This window comes from Symsagittifera roscoffensis, chromosome 7, assembly GCF_963678635.1.
Source record: "Symsagittifera roscoffensis chromosome 7, txSymRosc1.1, whole genome shotgun sequence".
Taxonomy (NCBI): Eukaryota; Metazoa; Xenacoelomorpha; order Acoela; family Convolutidae; genus Symsagittifera; species Symsagittifera roscoffensis.
In genome coordinates this window covers 57793829-57811584 of record NC_087068.1, presented here as the reverse complement: position 1 = coordinate 57811584, position 17756 = coordinate 57793829, and the positions used below count along the sequence as shown (strand labels likewise).

General features: G+C 36.3%; 1 protein-coding gene across 3 annotated transcripts in view; it reads left to right on the top strand.

The window, feature by feature from the left end:
• The first annotated feature begins 610 nt into the window (after positions 1 to 610).
• The window catches only part of LOC134850939 (arf-GAP with coiled-coil, ANK repeat and PH domain-containing protein 3-like), a 34750-nt gene continuing 17604 nt past the window's right edge, over positions 611 to 17756 (top strand). For 2 of the 3 annotated variants that reach the window (XM_063866765.1, XM_063866763.1), the window contains exons 1-7: positions 611 to 731; positions 862 to 920; positions 1075 to 1135; positions 2884 to 2937; positions 3014 to 3072; positions 16960 to 17092; positions 17587 to 17724. In XM_063866765.1, coding sequence (XP_063722835.1) covers positions 612 to 731; positions 862 to 920; positions 1075 to 1135; positions 2884 to 2937; positions 3014 to 3072; positions 16960 to 17092; positions 17587 to 17724 — 624 coding nt within the window. In that variant the 5' untranslated portion in view covers position 611. The remainder of the gene's footprint in view (positions 732 to 861; positions 921 to 1074; positions 1136 to 2883; positions 2938 to 3013; positions 3073 to 16959; positions 17093 to 17586; positions 17725 to 17756) is intronic. The other variant, XM_063866764.1, reaches the window with a different exon arrangement.

Below are 17756 nucleotides of genomic sequence, written 5' to 3'. Positions count from 1 at the left end.
TACTCTAGGTTATTACTGTGGCGGAAATTGCGAATAGCAATTTCCTACTGATTTTTCTTGCAACTTTCCCGCGATTTTTGTTCGATCGTTCTGAATTCTCTTCTTCGGTTTTTAGTTATCGCGAGAAAATCGTGCATGACAGGCTCCATTCGAATTTTTGAAAAATTAAATTTCACCCCAAAATTGAGTGCTCTTGCTTTTCTCAAGGTCAAACTTCCAAATATGACCGACTGGCACATAAATTAGTAGCCCTGTTTTTAGGAGTAATCTCGTGGTCTGGGGATCCTGAGACCCAACCATGAGCTCACTGTTTTTGCATATAATCAAATTAATTAGAGCGTTCTAATCGAAGCCGGAAACAGTAACGTTTTTTTTTTGTCGACCCGATGTTAGAAAGACCACCAAAAGAACTGGCTTTGGCAGGGACGGTGAAAAGCATATAGAGCTGTATTTAGACGCTAGCCAGTCGTTTTAAAACCTAGCTTTATTTTCCGTCGATATGTACTTCCGGGCGATTGTTACAAACATAAGTAAATGATTCATTCAAAAATTAGATGAAAAGATTTTCAATTTTGAGTTCATTTCTTAGATGTTCATTTATTTTTAGAAATATGAATGTTTTGAAACAATCATTATTATTTGACGAGGCACTGCGAGACTCGCCACTGTTTAAAGCGTACCTGAAAGGGTACGAAGAGCGCATAAGTGCCTTTGGAAAAAGTGTGAACAAGGTAACTGATTTAGAAGTCGCGGTGTCTAAGAAGTTTCATCTTTTATAGTCGTTGCAATCATTTATAATCTTTCGTGGATTTACACATGTTTGACACTTCTGGAATTAATTTTTTCTCTCTTTTAATTTAGATCAGCAATGCGTGCGATGATCTTAGCAGAATCCAAACACTTATAAACAATTTCAGATTGTAAGTAGAATATCTGGTAAAAGCATTTAAGTATTAAGAATTACTGAGTCTTAGGCCGTGAACTAGAATTATTGCATTATTTGCACTAGATTGTTTTGTCTCCGCTGAAAAGCTGAATGTCCACTTCTGCTCTTTTTACCTGCTTGTTTCACAGGTCATTCACAACTTCGTTTAAATCAATGGCAGAGGACTTGGTTGTTGATCGGGTTCTCAAGGTGAGTTTTGCTTTATGTTAAGGAATATAGTTATTCAAATCTAACCTTTAAAAAATGTATATATCTTTGATAATATATACCCCAAAGTTCAACCTTTCCTGGAAAACGCACAATACGGCTCCCGGCAAAAAAGGTCAGCAGTACTACAAATGGTACAATTTTTGAGCAAAGTATATGAACTCTACGATGACAAAAATGTTCAAACACTTTCAGTCCTTTAACTAGATTTTTCTAAAGCCTTTGATAAAGTTCCTCATAGTATCCTAGTCGCCAAACTACGGAACATAGGTCTAAGCATTCAAATACGAGACATAATACAAGACTATCTAACAGATAGAATGCAGTTTGTGAAAATCAATAAAAGTTCATCAACTCTGAAAGAAGTAACTAGCGGTGTACCACAGGGCTCAATTCTTGGCCCTCTACTTTTTATCATATTCATTAACGACTTTCCCAAATACATTGAGAATTCAGATTGTTTTGGCTATTGTGACGATATGAAGATCTTGTCTACTGAAGAAATTCATCTGCAAAAAGACACGGCAAATGTTGAAAAATGGTGCAAAGAAAATAAAATGCCGCTGAATGAAGATAAATGTAATTTGTTAAACCTCAAAGGGAAAATGGAAGTTACACTATTTAATACAAATGTTGATACCGCAAAGACCCAAAAAGACTTAGGTATTTTAATGTGTGACAACCTTTCGTGGTCAGTAAATGCTGAAAATCGCATATCAAAAGCAATGGGAGCTTTTTACAAAATCAAACGAATTATCTCGAAAAAAACATCATTAAAGTCAAAATTAAACTTATACTGCGGATACATCGTACCAATCATAAGCTATGCATCGCAAACATGGTATCCGAACAAAGCAGAATTAAGACAACTAGAAAGAGTACAAAAACGAGCGACATCTTGGATTACAAATAACTTCAAAATGAGTTATACTGAAAGACTGAAATTTTTAAAGCTCCTTCCACTCTCAATGTACTTTGAATTACACGACATATTGTACTTAGTTTCACTACTAAAAAATAAACATGACATTGATTTGAATACAATTATTCATAAAAACGAATCACGAACGAGACAAGCAACACGTGGTGAGATTGCTGTTCATGCAACAAGACTGAAAAAGTCAAATGAAAATTATTATATACGTTCTAATACGCTATACAACTACTTTAGCCAAATTGTGGACTTCGAAAATCAAGATTATGACAGCCTGAAAATATCTATAACAAACACGTTTTGGAAATTCTTCAACAGAAATTTTGCAGAAAACAACTTGTGTATGTGGAGAATTCTTTGCTGGTGTGGAAACTGCAACCCACCGGGAAAAATTATGAACTTATAAACGAGGGTTCAAAACCCATGGAGAAATCCTAAAGCCTACACTACTACTACTACTACTATACCTATAGCGTTTCTGGGGCTAGGTTTTTTTAACCAAATTGATCTTTTACCAGACTCCATGGCAAGAATTTAATTGAAAAAAGTTTAACTTTGTGGAAGATTCGAAAAAGAAGCGGTTAGAACAATCAAAAATTCGTATATTAACCTTGAAATTATTGTCTTGAACAGACTAAACAGTGTCAGTACGTTTTCCAATCAATAATATTTATCGAATCTGGTAAAAAGGTCCAGGTAATAACTTTTTTGGTAAAAGGTTGGCCTGCTAAAAGATCAATCACCATCGTGTGGACAGAAAAGGTAGCAAATCTAGAATTCATTTTTTGTGCTTTAGAATGCTGTTGATGTGTTTAACGACCTGATTGAGACTATTTGTAATGGAATATTTGTAAGTATTTCATTAATCAGTGCCTTGAAACCTAAGAATGTAGTTGGAAAATAACATCAATAAATTGGCGTTTCAGTCTACCCTGCAAGAAATGCGTGACCATGTTCTTGAAGCTATGGTTGATATCTTCAAAATGTAAGTAACAACTTTGAATAGTCACTAATAGTAAAATTGCACAAAAGGCGTTTTTCATTGCGAGAGTTAAATTATGTTGATTGTATATTTTTTGGCTTTGTTCGGTTTTTTATATTGGCTTAATCAGCTTATGTTACGTTGTTTCAATGAAAAAGAGATTTTTTCTTCGGATTTATTTAAAGCTTCGAGTTCAAAAAGTTATTTTATTAAGAGAAATTTTTCCGGCTCAAATAGCGTCTGCCTAAGAATTGTGGACTTTGTGGATGGCAAAGGTCCTGTGATCGAGTCTGACGAGGACAAGTTTTTTTTTCAAACGGTAAATATTTAGATCAAAAAAATTCGGCTTAATATTTCTCTGCTTATGTTTTGTCGGCTTACTTGCCACATCTAAGATTTGCTTATTTTAGCTGTAAACAAGTCTCACTGCAGTTGCTTTTAGCATTTTAAAAAACGGCCTAATCACATTGTTTTTCACATAGGTTATAATTTTACCAGCTCGATTTGTTAATTTTTTTCTTCATTTTTTGTCTTTTTATCGCGTTAATAATTTTCGGCTAACTTAATATCGACTTAGTGGCCTCTTATTGTGTCATTACTACCGAAAAAAATTTTTGTGCGCGTGTGTGTGCGCTGAGGGGAAAAGGGACTTAACATCGAAGAACACAAGCAACACGAAATTTTGCCTGCCAACAAATACGTCTGAAGAAGTGTGAATCAGATTACTGGTTTCGAGCTTGCCGTCTGGCCAACCTTTTTAACGATTACTTCAAATTTGACATAATCTTTGATCCAGGATGCAAAATTAAACTGCTGGAAGTTTATACGAAGTTCTTCAAAACCCGCTACAACGAATCAGATTCATGCACTTGGCGGATATTATGTGGCTGCAACAACTGTAGAGATTTGAAGAAACTTAACTTTAACAACTGAAACACGAACGTTGAACCTCCCAATCACTGGGTTTTATGCGAACCCTTGGATTAGTCCTAAATCCTTTGTTATTATTATTTTTTATAAGTTTTGAATCCGGCCGGGCCCCTTTTTGCTAACAAGAGTTTTTGTGCTTTTCGGGCTATCGTCCGTGTGCTTATTTTGTCTCGTTGGTTCCCGTAATTATATGGTTCATCTTCATTCCAAGTTGCTGTAACCCCCCATGCTTGAGACGACGAAGCACATGAGTTCGATTCCAGTTGAGTCATGTTTTTTTTGCAAATAGAAATTTTTTGCTAATTTATATTATTGTCTGTCTGCTTAGTTTTTTCTGCTTAGTTCCGCAGAAAGGGCTCTTTTGACAACTTGGCTTCTGTCTAGCGTTGCCAAACTCTTTGTAGAGTTTCTAATGGTTCAGGCAATTTTTGTTGACAAAAACTATTTATTCAATCTTTTTTTTTTTCATTTTCCGTTCGGTTTTAATCACAGTCATTCATGTTTTTATCGCTGGTGGTGTGATGCTCAGCTTCGTCTCTGTGTCGAGACCGCGAGATGTAAGGTCTTTCGGTATCCGAACAAGATCATAGCGACATGCTGCGATTCTCTGATGAGATTGCTTTCGCATCGATTTTCATCCATTCGCAACATGAAGAAATATTTTTTGTATGATGAAATGAATGCTGCTTTTTTGTCGATTTTGGCTGCACTGTTCCGTCCGGAAAGATCAACCTAAGTGCTGGTGTCGTCGTTTTCTATTCAATCGGTGTATTTTTTGCTGACTTGATAACTAATGTTGGTGTCACAAACTGACGAAGTCGCATCTCATGATTAGTCCGATTCCCTTTAAAGGCAGTGGGATGATGTGATTGGAAGGAAGTTGTTGATTCCTTTTGTAAGCACCGTTGACAAGTCCAGGGTTCGAAATTCGAAATGTTTCAGTCCATTTTGACGTTGATTTTTTGTCCCATTCGAATTCGCTTTTGTTGTAAGCGTCCCATAACAATTGGCATATTGGCAGAGGCAGTGTTCGAATATGGCAAGGTTTGATCAAGCTGTGGAATGTCGTTAAATTGGAGATCTGGTCTCAGGTGCTGAAGAAACAACTGACGATTATGGAAATGTGACTTAAGCATGAAAACATATATTTTTTCGGCAATTCTGAATGTGACATGTCGATTTCAGTGTCAAGTTGGTTTTTTCATAGTATCGAAGGCTGATCTTGTTTTTATGGTGCTTTATGTGACGAGTTGTTGGCATTGAATTTTTGTTGCTGGTGTGAAGAAAGGTGTGATGCTCCTTCTTCCACTCCTCGGTTCTGCAATTTTGTGTTGGCTAGCAAAATAATCTAACTTTTGGTGACTCAGGCAGTTGAAGCTTAGTAGCATCAGATATCAAGGGCTGGTTGTTTTCCCAGGGAAGAGGATTTCATTTTTTCAGGTAATTTTTTTATGGCTGTTTTTTGTGATCCTTGACGCTGTTGGTGCTTACGAGTCGTGCTGATGCTGTGGTTCACTGGTCGGCTGCTGCTCCTTAAGTTGCAGCCTTTATTGTGGACTTTAAACCTGGTTCTACAGCCAGTCGATGAATGAAGACTGCTTGATGTTATGTCGAATGTCAAACGAGGTTTGTAAAGGTGTCCAGTGATAGTAGTAGTTGTATAGTATTTAGGGTTTTTATCCCATGGGTTTGAATCCAAAATATAGTTTAATGAATTCTGAGTTTTTGTTATTTGGGTTACAGTTTCCACATTGAATCAATATTTGCAATGTGCAGCTGTCCATTTCTGAATATTTTGCGAAAAACTTCAATAAGTTTCTGCTATGGCAGATTTTCTTATCTCCGATAACTGTTTTGGTGTATTTCGAATGATGATGTTGAAGAATGCTGGACATCTAACGAAGAAGTCAGTGTTGGTCTTCTTTAAACGAATTTTTGGCACTTGAAATTCATTTCTATCCTTTTTCTGGTTAAAATTCGGATACATGTGGCCTATTGAATGATGTTAATTTCATAATTATTTCGAATAACGGATATGAAAAGTAGAAATTCGTGTATTTCGATGTATAAAGACAGGGGCAGAAGTCTAAGTTTCTGCAGTCTTTCCTTGTATAGGGTTTATGAGTCAAGCATCCATTTTGTTGCTGTCTGCTGATCTTTTTCTATTAGTTTAAGGTTAGATGAGTGTTTTGTTACTGACGCGCCATGAACTCCTAGCGGTACAACATATCCTATGTAGGTATTGAGCTTTGACGTTATGGGACAGTTTTTTGACAGATTACGTTTCAATGAGTAAAAGGCCGATATTGACTTATAACACCACTTAGATGCATTAACATTCCATGAAAGAGTTGGGGTAACAATTATTCCTAAATCTTCTGTTTCATTTTTAAGAATGTTTCTCTTGATTCGGCCTTCTAACTTATTTTCAAAATTGGGCAGAGTGCGTTTCCAGCATTGAGACGCATCAAGTTAGTTTTACACCATTTTTCGAATGACGCAGTATCAATATCTAATTCTCTTTTGCTTGTAGCAATAACCTTGAAGTCATCAGCATATCCGAAAGAATTGACATTTTCTGGTCATTGATGTATTTATGAATAATAGTGGTCTCAATAGAGAACCTTGAGGGACACTACTTGTGACAGAACATGTTGTAGACTTTGTAGAAGTTTTTTTTTCAAACGGTAAATATTTAGATCAAAAAAATTCGGCTTAATATTTCTCTGCTTATGTTTTGTCGGCTTACTTGCCACATCTAAGATTTGCTTATTTTAGCTGTAAACAAGTCTCACTGCAGTTGCTTTTAGCATTTTAAAAAACGGCCTAATCACATTGTTTTTCACATAGGTTATAATTTTACCAGCTCGATTTGTTAATTTTTTTCTTCATTTTTTGTCTTTTTATCGCGTTAATAATTTTCGGCTAACTTAATATCGACTTAGTGGCCTCTTATTGTGTCATTACTACCGAAAAAAATTTTTGTGCGCGTGTGTGTGCGCTGAGGGGAAAAGGGACTTAACATCGAAGAACACAAGCAACACGAAATTTTGCCTGCCAACAAATACGTCTGAAGAAGTGTGAATCAGATTACTGGTTTCGAGCTTGCCGTCTGGCCAACCTTTTTAACGATTACTTCAAATTTGACATAATCTTTGATCCAGGGTGCAAAATTAAACTGCTGGAAGTTTATACGAAGTTCTTCAAAACCCGCTACAACGAATCAGATTCATGCACTTGGCGGATATTATGTGGCTGCAACAACTGTAGAGATTTGAAGAAACTTAACTTTAACAACTGAAACACGAACGTTGAACCTCCCAATCACTGGGTTTTATGCGAACCCTTGGATTAGTCCTAAATCCTTTGTTATTATTATTTTTTATAAGTTTTGAATCCGGCCGGGCCCCTTTTTGCTAACAAGAGTTTTTGTGCTTTTCGGGCTATCGTCCGTGTGCTTATTTTGTCTCGTTGGTTCCCGTAATTATATGGTTCATCTTCATTCCAAGTTGCTGTAACCCCCCATGCTTGAGACGACGAAGCACATGAGTTCGATTCCAGTTGAGTCATGTTTTTTTTGCAAATAGAAATTTTTTGCTAATTTATATTATTGTCTGTCTGCTTAGTTTTTTCTGCTTAGTTCCGCAGAAAGGGCTCTTTTGACAACTTGGCTTCTGTCTAGCGTTGCCAAACTCTTTGTAGAGTTTCTAATGGTTCAGGCAATTTTTGTTGACAAAAACTATTTATTCAATCTTTTTTTTTTTCATTTTCCGTTCGGTTTTAATCACAGTCATTCATGTTTTTATCGCTGGTGGTGTGATGCTCAGCTTCGTCTCTGTGTCGAGACCGCGAGATGTAAGGTCTTTCGGTATCCGAACAAGATCATAGCGACATGCTGCGATTCTCTGATGAGATTGCTTTCGCATCGATTTTCATCCATTCGCAACATGAAGAAATATTTTTTGTATGATGAAATGAATGCTGCTTTTTTGTCGATTTTGGCTGCACTGTTCCGTCCGGAAAGATCAACCTAAGTGCTGGTGTCGTCGTTTTCTATTCAATCGGTGTATTTTTTGCTGACTTGATAACTAATGTTGGTGTCACAAACTGACGAAGTCGCATCTCATGATTAGTCCGATTCCCTTTAAAGGCAGTGGGATGATGTGATTGGAAGGAAGTTGTTGATTCCTTTTGTAAGCACCGTTGACAAGTCCAGGGTTCGAAATTCGAAATGTTTCAGTCCATTTTGACGTTGATTTTTTGTCCCATTCGAATTCGCTTTTGTTGTAAGCGTCCCATAACAATTGGCATATTGGCAGAGGCAGTGTTCGAATATGGCAAGGTTTGATCAAGCTGTGGAATGTCGTTAAATTGGAGATCTGGTCTCAGGTGCTGAAGAAACAACTGACGATTATGGAAATGTGACTTAAGCATGAAAACATATATTTTTTCGGCAATTCTGAATGTGACATGTCGATTTCAGTGTCAAGTTAGTTTTTTTCATAGTATCGAAGGCTGATCTTGTTTTTATGGTGCTTTATGTGACGAGTTGTTGGCATTGAATTTTTGTTGCTGGTGTGAAGAAAGGTGTGATGCTCCTTCTTCCACTCCTCGGTTCTGCAATTTTGTGTTGGTTAGCAAAATAATCTAACTTTTGGTGACTCAGGCAGTTGAAGCTTAGTAGCATCAGATATCAAGGGCTGGTTGTTTTCCCAGGGAAGAGGATTTCATTTTTTCAGGTAATTTTTTTATGGCTGTTTTTTGTGATCCTTGACGCTGTTGGTGCTTACGAGTCGTGCTGATGCTGTGGTTCACTAGTCGGCTGCTGCTCCTTAAGTTGCAGCCTTTATTGTGGACTTTAAACCTGGTTCTACAGCCAGTCGATGAATGAAGACTGCTTGATGTTATGTCGAATGTCAAACGAGGTTTGTAAAGGTGTCCAGTGATAGTAGTAGTTGTATAGTATTTAGGGTTTTTATCCCATGGGTTTGAATCCAAAATATAGTTTAATGAATTCTGAGTTTTTGTTATTTGGGTTACAGTTTCCACATTGAATCAATATTTGCAATGTGCAGCTGTCCATTTCTGAATATTTTGCGAAAAACTTCAATAAGTTTCTGCTATGGCAGATTTTCTTATCTCCGATAACTGTTTTGGTGTATTTCGAATGATGATGTTGAAGAATGCTGGACATCTAACGAAGAAGTCAGTGTTGGTCTTCTTTAAACGAATTTTTGGCACTTGAAATTCATTTCTATCCTTTTTCTGGTTAAAATTCGGATACATGTGGCCTATTGAATGATGTTAATTTCATAATTATTTCGAATAACGGATATGAAAAGTAGAAATTCGTGTATTTCGATGTATAAAGACAGGGGCAGAAGTCTAAGTTTCTGCAGTCTTTCCTTGTATAGGGTTTATGAGTCAAGCATCCATTTTGTTGCTGTCTGCTGGTCTTTTTCTATTAGTTTAAGGTTAGATGAGTGTTTTGTTACTGACGCGCCATGAACTCCTAGCGGTACAACATATCCTATGTAGGTATTGAGCTTTGACGTTATGGGACAGTTTTTTGACAGATTACGTTTCAATGAGTAAAAGGCCGATATTGACTTATAACACCACTTAGATGCCTTAACATTCCATGAAAGAGTTGGGGTAACAATTATTCCTAAATCTTCTGTTTCATTTTTAAGAATGTTTCTCTTGATTCGGCCTTCTAACTTATTTTCAAAATTGGGCAGAGTGCGTTTCCAGCATTGAGACGCATCAAGTTAGTTTTACACCATTTTTCGAATGACGCAGTATCAATATCTAATTCTCTTTTGCTTGTAGCAATAACCTTGAAGTCATCAGCATATCCGAAAGAATTGACATTTTCTGGTCATTGATGTATTTATGAATAATAGTGGTCTCAATAGAGAACCTTGAGGGACACTACTTGTGACAGAACATGTTGTAGACTTTGCTTTGTTAACTCGAACATACTGTTTTCGTACAGTTAAATATGAAGCAATGAGTTCACTTAATTCTCCACCAAAACTTTTTAAAATTTTTTAAAGTAGAAATTGATGTGGGACGCAATCAAAAGATTTTTCGAAGTCCAGATAAAGCGCAGTTTTGTTTTGGGCGTTTTGTTCCTCATATCTTAAGTACACTTGATGTAATTATGCAAGAAGATGAGTGATTGCTGGACATTTTTTTTAACGAAAACCATAGAGAACTATAAAGATGTCGAGTTCTTTCATATATAAAGTCGAATCTTACTTAAAAAAATTTTTAAGATGCAGCCTAAAATTTTTTTTGCTCTGTATCTTATGTCTGATTTATCCCCATGAGGGAAGTTTCATTTTTTATTTACATTTGATAAACTGGTAGGACCGATTTTGATAGTGCGTTGCTAGATTTTTGTAAACAGGATTTCCCAATTTATCTGGCCCTGTTGCTGTTATGATATCTAATTCATCCATTATTTTTTTCTAGGTAATCATTACTCATTTCGATGCGCTTATATTTAGCCTTTTCAAAATTAATAGCTTCTGTTGTTCTGTTTATGTGAACACGCTACAGAAGAATTGATTAAAAGCATCGCATTTCTCGTTATCGTTTTCTCATCGAATTTCATTATTGATAGCAGCCTTGGTGCTCTTCTAATGCTTCGCAGAAATTTTTGTTTTGAGCTAAATTCACGTGGTGAAAAACTTCAAGCTCATAGCTTTTAAGATCTTTATCAGCAGATCTTTATTATAATTTGTAATTTTTGAGTCATTTGTGGTTTTGAGAGTGATTTCTGTCTTCAGAGTATTGTTTTTTTTTGCGTTCAATAACGTGCAAAGTTGGTGGTGTGATTCCCGGGGTAAGTGTGGCTCTATGTTCTGCTCTTCTAGGTATGTTTTCATCCAGAATTTTCCATAGCCAAGCTTACAATTGTTTGATAAGAAAGTCACAGTTGCTGTAGCAAAACGGTTTGAATGGATTGCTGACTATTGAGGTATTAATTGCAGTCCAGTCTGCTCTTTTCGAAGCATATGTGATTTTTATTGCTTTTTGTTTCAATGAGAGTTTGGTTTAAGTTTATTTGTGTTTTGTGTGCAAAATGATCACTGAGGTTTTTGGTCATTGATTGAATACATCTTATAAATGTTTCCATGTTTATAATCAGCGAGGGGTTGTTGATTAGAAGAACGTCTGGATTTTTGACTTCTTCAGGTGATAAGATTTGTTCAAAATTATTGCCAATTGGGGTTTCAATATTTAATTCTTCTTCAGCATCATCCGAGCTATTTATTTCTCCAGTGATTATAACGTTTTCGCTTTTCAAGTCTCTTGCAGTGTTAGGAAGTTTGTTCGAAATTCTAAAATTAAATTAGCTGTTGGTCTGTGGGATTTATTTTGGCGGGCAAAAAAGACAGTATATGATAGTGGATATATTTTTCAAATCTATTATTCTTTTTGAAAAGTGTTCAACATTTGAATCTTTATGCACAGGCTGATGTTTAAATGAGTTTCTGATGGCAATTAAAACACCGCCATGTTTCGTTTGGTAGTTTTAAAATAGTCGATCCTATCTGTAGATTTTAAAATCTGGTAGAAAAAGAGTTTTCTGATTTTGTTTTGGTTGTTAACCATGTTTCGGTTTGGCATAAGATATCCTTATTTTTTGCAAGAGATTGCATTCGCAAGACAAGTTCGTCGTGACGTTTTGATTTAGCTTCGTACATTAAGTTTTAGTGCTGTGTATATGAATATTTTGTTTAGAAAGACTGCATAGTCTCCGCATTTATTCTCTACCCAGCCGTTTTCAATTTTTCTGTGTAACTTTAGATCCTTTAGTCGCAGATTGAATAAGATCACACTTTGTTTTAAGCATCTTGTTTTCTATTTTCTACTTGAGGAAATAACATTTTACTGATGCAGGTTTTGTTTTCATAGGTTTTGTTAGCCCTTACGGAAAGAACAGATTCTATGTTTCTCCCACTTTGCTGAAACTTTCAGATTTAACGGCCGAGTTTTACTTTCAGTGAACTTTCCGAGCCTTCGTAAATCACTTATAGGGCACTCGACTTCCATAAAATCAAGAAGATTTACACTTTCTGCATTTATTCGTCTGCTCATAACCTGAAGTCTGTTACCACTGACTCTTGTGTGCCTCTTATACGTATGTCATCATATTCCTTTTGAGTAATTTTACTGTTTTTTGGCGCGGGCTTATTGGTTTCAAGTGCGGTTTTTTTTTCCAGTTTTAAATACATTCGATTGATTGCATTTCTAGCATATTTTCATTTGGTTGCTGGTTATTAAGAATAACACCTTTTTGATTACTTGCCACACAACTAATACATAAAAGAAGAACATTTTGGCTCAGTTGTTTCAATAAATTGATGGCATTTTTTTCTAAGTTGGTGCATTTAGAAGTCATGTGCATTAATTCGCCACTTGATGTACAGTCTTATAGTGTCTGTTTCGGTAGTTTTTCGTGCATTTTTTGTAGTTTTCATGTTTGAACTCATTTGTTTGTTTTAGAATGTTTCATTGAAAAATGTGTTTGGAATCTAGATTTATGTGATTACTATCAATAAAAAAGAACAGAATTCACCTCCTGTCATGGAGCTCGTAAAGAGTCCCGAGAGCTAAAAGTAAATTGGGAGAAAAATAAGTGAGTCTTTAACCGTGGAACCCGTAAGGAGTTCCGAGAGCTTTAACTTACCAAGAGAGGCTTGTAGGTTCCACAATTACACCACTGATTACAATGAAAAACGTTGTTTTTCCAGATGGTTCGTAGACCGCTCAGGGATTCTGGGTTAGATAAACGTCGTCGTTTCCGATATCTGTTTCGAAGCATATCTTTTGTTTGATGCTGCTGTAAACCCAGGCGTTTCGTAAAGCTTCACGCTGAATGATTTTATCAACCTCGATATGGCGAATAGTTATTTTATTGATCAGTTTTCTGACTCGTGGGCTGATGCCCAGTACGTAAACCATTTCGCAGAGATCAGATAGTTGGCAAGCAAAATTGGCTAGTTGTTTCCCAATTTCCTCTGAATTGCGAGCAGATTATGTCGCACTGGTCTTTCGTCGGTAAATGATTTTGTGCGTGGAAGATCCTACCACCAGGGGTTGACAAAATGTTGAAGTTGGGAAACACTAGTCTCCTAGCTTGTGAGTCAGCAATCAGCATGTGTTTTTTGATGACATTTTGAAGATGTGCTTTTCCATAACATGCAAGGTCTTGTCTCTAAAAATATTCCATTGGAACAGAACAGAATTCACCTCCAAAAGAACAGAATTCACCTCCTGTCATGGAGCTCGTAAAGAGTCCCGAGAGCTAAAAGTAAATTGGGAGAAAAATAAGTGAGTCTTTAACCGTGGAACCCGTAAGGAGTTCCGAGAGCTTTAACTTACCAAGAGAGGCTTGTAGGTTCCACAATTACACCACTGATTACAATGAAAAACGTTGTTTTTCCAGATGGTTCGTAGACCGCTCAGGGATTCTGGGTTAGATAAACGTCGTCGTTTCCGATATCTGTTTCGAAGCATATCTTTTGTTTGATGCTGCTGTAAACCCAGGCGTTTCGTAAAGCTTCACGCTGAATGATTTTATCAACCTCGATATGGCGAATAGTTATTTTATTGATCAGTTTTCTGACTCGTGGGCTGATGCCCAGTACGTAAACCATTTCGCAGAGATCAGATAGTTGGCAAGCAAAATTGGCTAGTTGTTTCCCAATTTCCTCTGAATTGCGAGCAGATTATGTCGCACTGGTCTTTCGTCGGTAAATGATTTTGTGCGTGGAAGATCCTACCACCAGGGGTTGACAAAATGTTGAAGTTGGGAAACACTAGTCTCCTAGCTTGTGAGTCAGCAATCAGCATGTGTTTTTTGATGACATTTTGAAGATGTGCTTTTCCATAACATGCAAGGTCTTGTCTCTAAAAATATTCCATTGGAGATACTCCACACAAAACCGAGGCCATTTTACATGGCACACAATATCTAATAAGCTCGTGAGATGAGGTTGGCTGTCGGCTGCATTGATTGTTACTTGTTACCTTTGCAACACGCAAGGGTTTTGCAACCGGGTACTAGACTTTTCCTTTGTAATTTTCTTCACAGTATCCCTAATTTTATTCGATTTTGTAATCTGTACTTTGGTACTTTCATCAATCAACAGAGATGCATTGAGTATACTTGCATTTTAAATGCCTTTTTCATCGAAAGTTGTCATCTGTTCGTTGTAATTTTACCAACTTGATTTGGTTGAATTTTTTAACTTAACCGGCTGCAAAGGCTTCAGCTCGTTTAATATCGGCTTTGTCGTCTCATATTGCGTCGATTTGTCGTCTCATAGTGCGTCCTCTCATAGTTAGTTTTTATAAAGCTGCTAATTCTTCGCATATTGCTGGTTTTATAATTTTCGAAATGAAATTTTTTGACTTTGGTATGATCATAAGACTTTTTGAATATCAGTTTGTTTTAGTACAGGTTTGTTGTGTAGTTTATTTACATTTTAGTAAAAGAAGTTTTCCTATGTTTTGCAAAACTGACGTACCTTCACAATGTAGTCATTCAAAGAAGGCACACTAGTTGGCGAAGGTGACTAATCTTGTAAGATCTTGTGTAAGATTTCTGCAGAAATTACCTATCCTGTATGTGGCCGGCTGTCTTGCAAGGTCTTACAAGATACACCATCAGTTTTCCGACCGAGCTATCTTGAAAGTCTTGTAAGAATCTTGCAAGATCTTACAAGATAGCTTAAAATTTCACTTAACATGTTCTGGTATGATGCAAGCAGGTCAATGGAACTAAACAGTTTGGTTTTTAAAATGATCGGAACAAGTTTTCAAACCAAGCTGAAAGTCTGAAAGCCAGCGCGCCATTTTCATTATTCGATTTTCATTTTCATCAGCGACTTTTTTAGATATATTTTTAGGTATCGCGTTTTTAACATAGCGCTTAATTTACTTGAGTAACTTCCGTAAATTTTCATTGGAAGCTTAAAAAGTGTAGTTACTTATTCAGAACGTCTTTGTATGAAATACAAAAGCTTTTGGTTTAATTTTTTTGGGCTAAGAACTATGTTTTATCAGGTAGCGGTGGCATTTTTTGGTACTCTAAGGCTTATTTGCTAAATTTTAAATAAAGTTAATGTGGATTTTTTTTGCATTGGTAAATTGATTTGATCCGTATGGATCTTTGGCTAGTTGAGAAATTGTTTGAACTATTTTTTGACATTGCAGTTTTTTTTCATAGTGTTCTATTTTTACCTTATTCACTACTGCCTGATTTTTTTTTCGATATTTCGCGAACCTTTTTCTCTGAAACTATACTATCTAGTGCTGCTTTTATCACTCCGTGCTAGCGTGTTACTAAAAATTCTCTGCATAAACTTTTTGCTTGTCTACACGTTTCAACCATCTGTTGGCCATGTTTTTATGAGTGGAAACCAAGAACGCCTATGAAATATTGTAGTCGGATATAGTTTCCATAGATTATTCCAGTTCCTTTCTGAACAGACTTGGTTGTTGAAGATTGCACCCAACCTATTACGAGTGGAGACAAAGTTGGATCAAACCTACCAATTGGGTCTATCGCATGAGTTAAGTTATTTAAAAATTAAAGGATTAAAAATTAAATCATGAGGAATGAAACTGGAATTTTAAAAATAAAACTTAATAAAGCTAATTTTTCATGCTATGCTTGTTTTGTAATCGCACAAGTGGCGCCAAGCTCTGCTCTGATTGAGAGTCAGAAGTTCTGATAAAGTTGCAGAAATATGAGGTTGGTTGACTGCATTAAGATGCGATCCATGATAACGATATATTGTACTAGCTTGAAGGGTGGCTGCAACATATGTACATGTGTACTTGGCGAGTATAGACCGGAGGTCGTATCAACGTAAATTGACTTCCAATTTGGGTCTTTGGTGGCTAAAAACTGGACGCAGAAGTATTAAATTGTGGACTCGTTGCGTTCATCTGCCGATTGTCAGTTTGGCGTTGAATTTGAGCGGTCTAGCGTTCCAAAGGTGATTAAGAGTAATGAACGTTGTGAGTGCCCTATACAAGTATGGTGATTTTTAAAATATTTTATCTTTTAATCCAGTTTTTTCATATTGGGTTATTTTTTACCAGAAAAGGGTCAAACATTAATTGTTCGTGAAATTAAAAGAGCTTTAAGGGTATATATTCTTTCTTGAAATTTCTTGAAACAAGCCAGTTTTTTTCTGTTTCCTTGCGTTCATTACTTTTTCCAACTGTCAGTGTTGGTTGTTTTTATTGGGTGCGTGGTTGATGATTCGAACGTTGCGAAAACTTGGTGATGTGTTCTGAAATTGACTCAAATATGAAAATGAGCGCCATTCGCTAGTTTTGCTGCTGCTCCAAGAATTTGATTTTGGGTCCGCTGATCCAAGCTCATTAGTATAGGTGGTTTAGACGGCGAATTACTTTGACTCCGAGTGGCAAAAGTATCAAGAGGTACTGCTGACGATATTGATTCGTTGTTCAGAAAACTGGTAACGGGAGTATTTAATGCGGGAAAATGTGACAAGTTTTGCTCCGGCGTCATTATGTTGTGAAGCAAAATTTTCTTCGAAAAATTGCTTTCGAAAATATTTTGATTTGAATAGGTTTGATGTTGTTCGGGGTACCATAATTGCCGATAGCTGTGTCGTTTTGTTGATGGCGTTGGTAGGCACCCTTGAAATATTTACTAAAGTGGATGCAGTTTTGCTTATGACTTGTGTATATCACTTGATATAAACATGTCTCCTGATATAAACACGCAGTATTGATCAAGTTTATTATTCAAAGATTGTTTAGCTTAATTTGGGTAATACTTAGGCGGTAAATTGATGCCAGTTGGAGGTCATGGGATTAAAATGGTTCAAATGGGAGTTGAATGTTTGACTGTTTGTAAATGAAAAGGAATAAGGTGGTTATTATGTGTGGTTGTTATTGTAGGCACCTGCAGAGGATAGATGATAAGAGTAAGCAGTACTACTCCCGCTTTGACTTCTTCGAGACCACCCTGATGAAGGGAGTGATGGGGGGACCGGGGGGAGGGCTGGGGCCGTTCAACGTAAGTAGACGACATGTAAGTGCCCTATCACTGCTACTGCTGCTGCTGTGCTGAAACAATTGTCAAATCAATCTAATTTTTTCATTTTTTTAATCAATCTAGGTATTGGAATTGAAGTATATTTTTTGTAGCTTGACTTGAACATGTTAAAACATTTCTTGCTATTATAATCTATTTATAATTTTTTTGTGGCCTAACTTGAACATGTTAAAACATTTCTTGCTATTATAATCTATTTATAATCTTTTTGTAAGTTTTTTGTGGTCTGACTTGAACATAATAAAATATTTCTTGTTATAAAATCTATTTATACCAACAATCAATCAACAATTGCTATTCGAAGTTTTGTTGACTGATTTATCTTGCCATGTACTATGTGCATGTCTGGTCAAACAGTTATTCATTTTAAATGCATATTATCACTTGATTTCATTGCTTTGCCACAATTTTGTCAAGTTAATTATGAGTTTTAGATGATTAGAGAGCTAAATAAGAATGGTTTTTTTAAGGACAACCACAAAAACTCTTCGAGTAGTTCAGATTCGACTGCCAACAGCTCCAGAATAGCTTTCAAACACAGTGCTCTAGAGGTGGCCAAAGTATTCAACATCTTCCGAATCGAATTCCGAGAACAGATTCTGAACTCTGTTAGTGCTTCACTTTTCATAATACCGTTTTC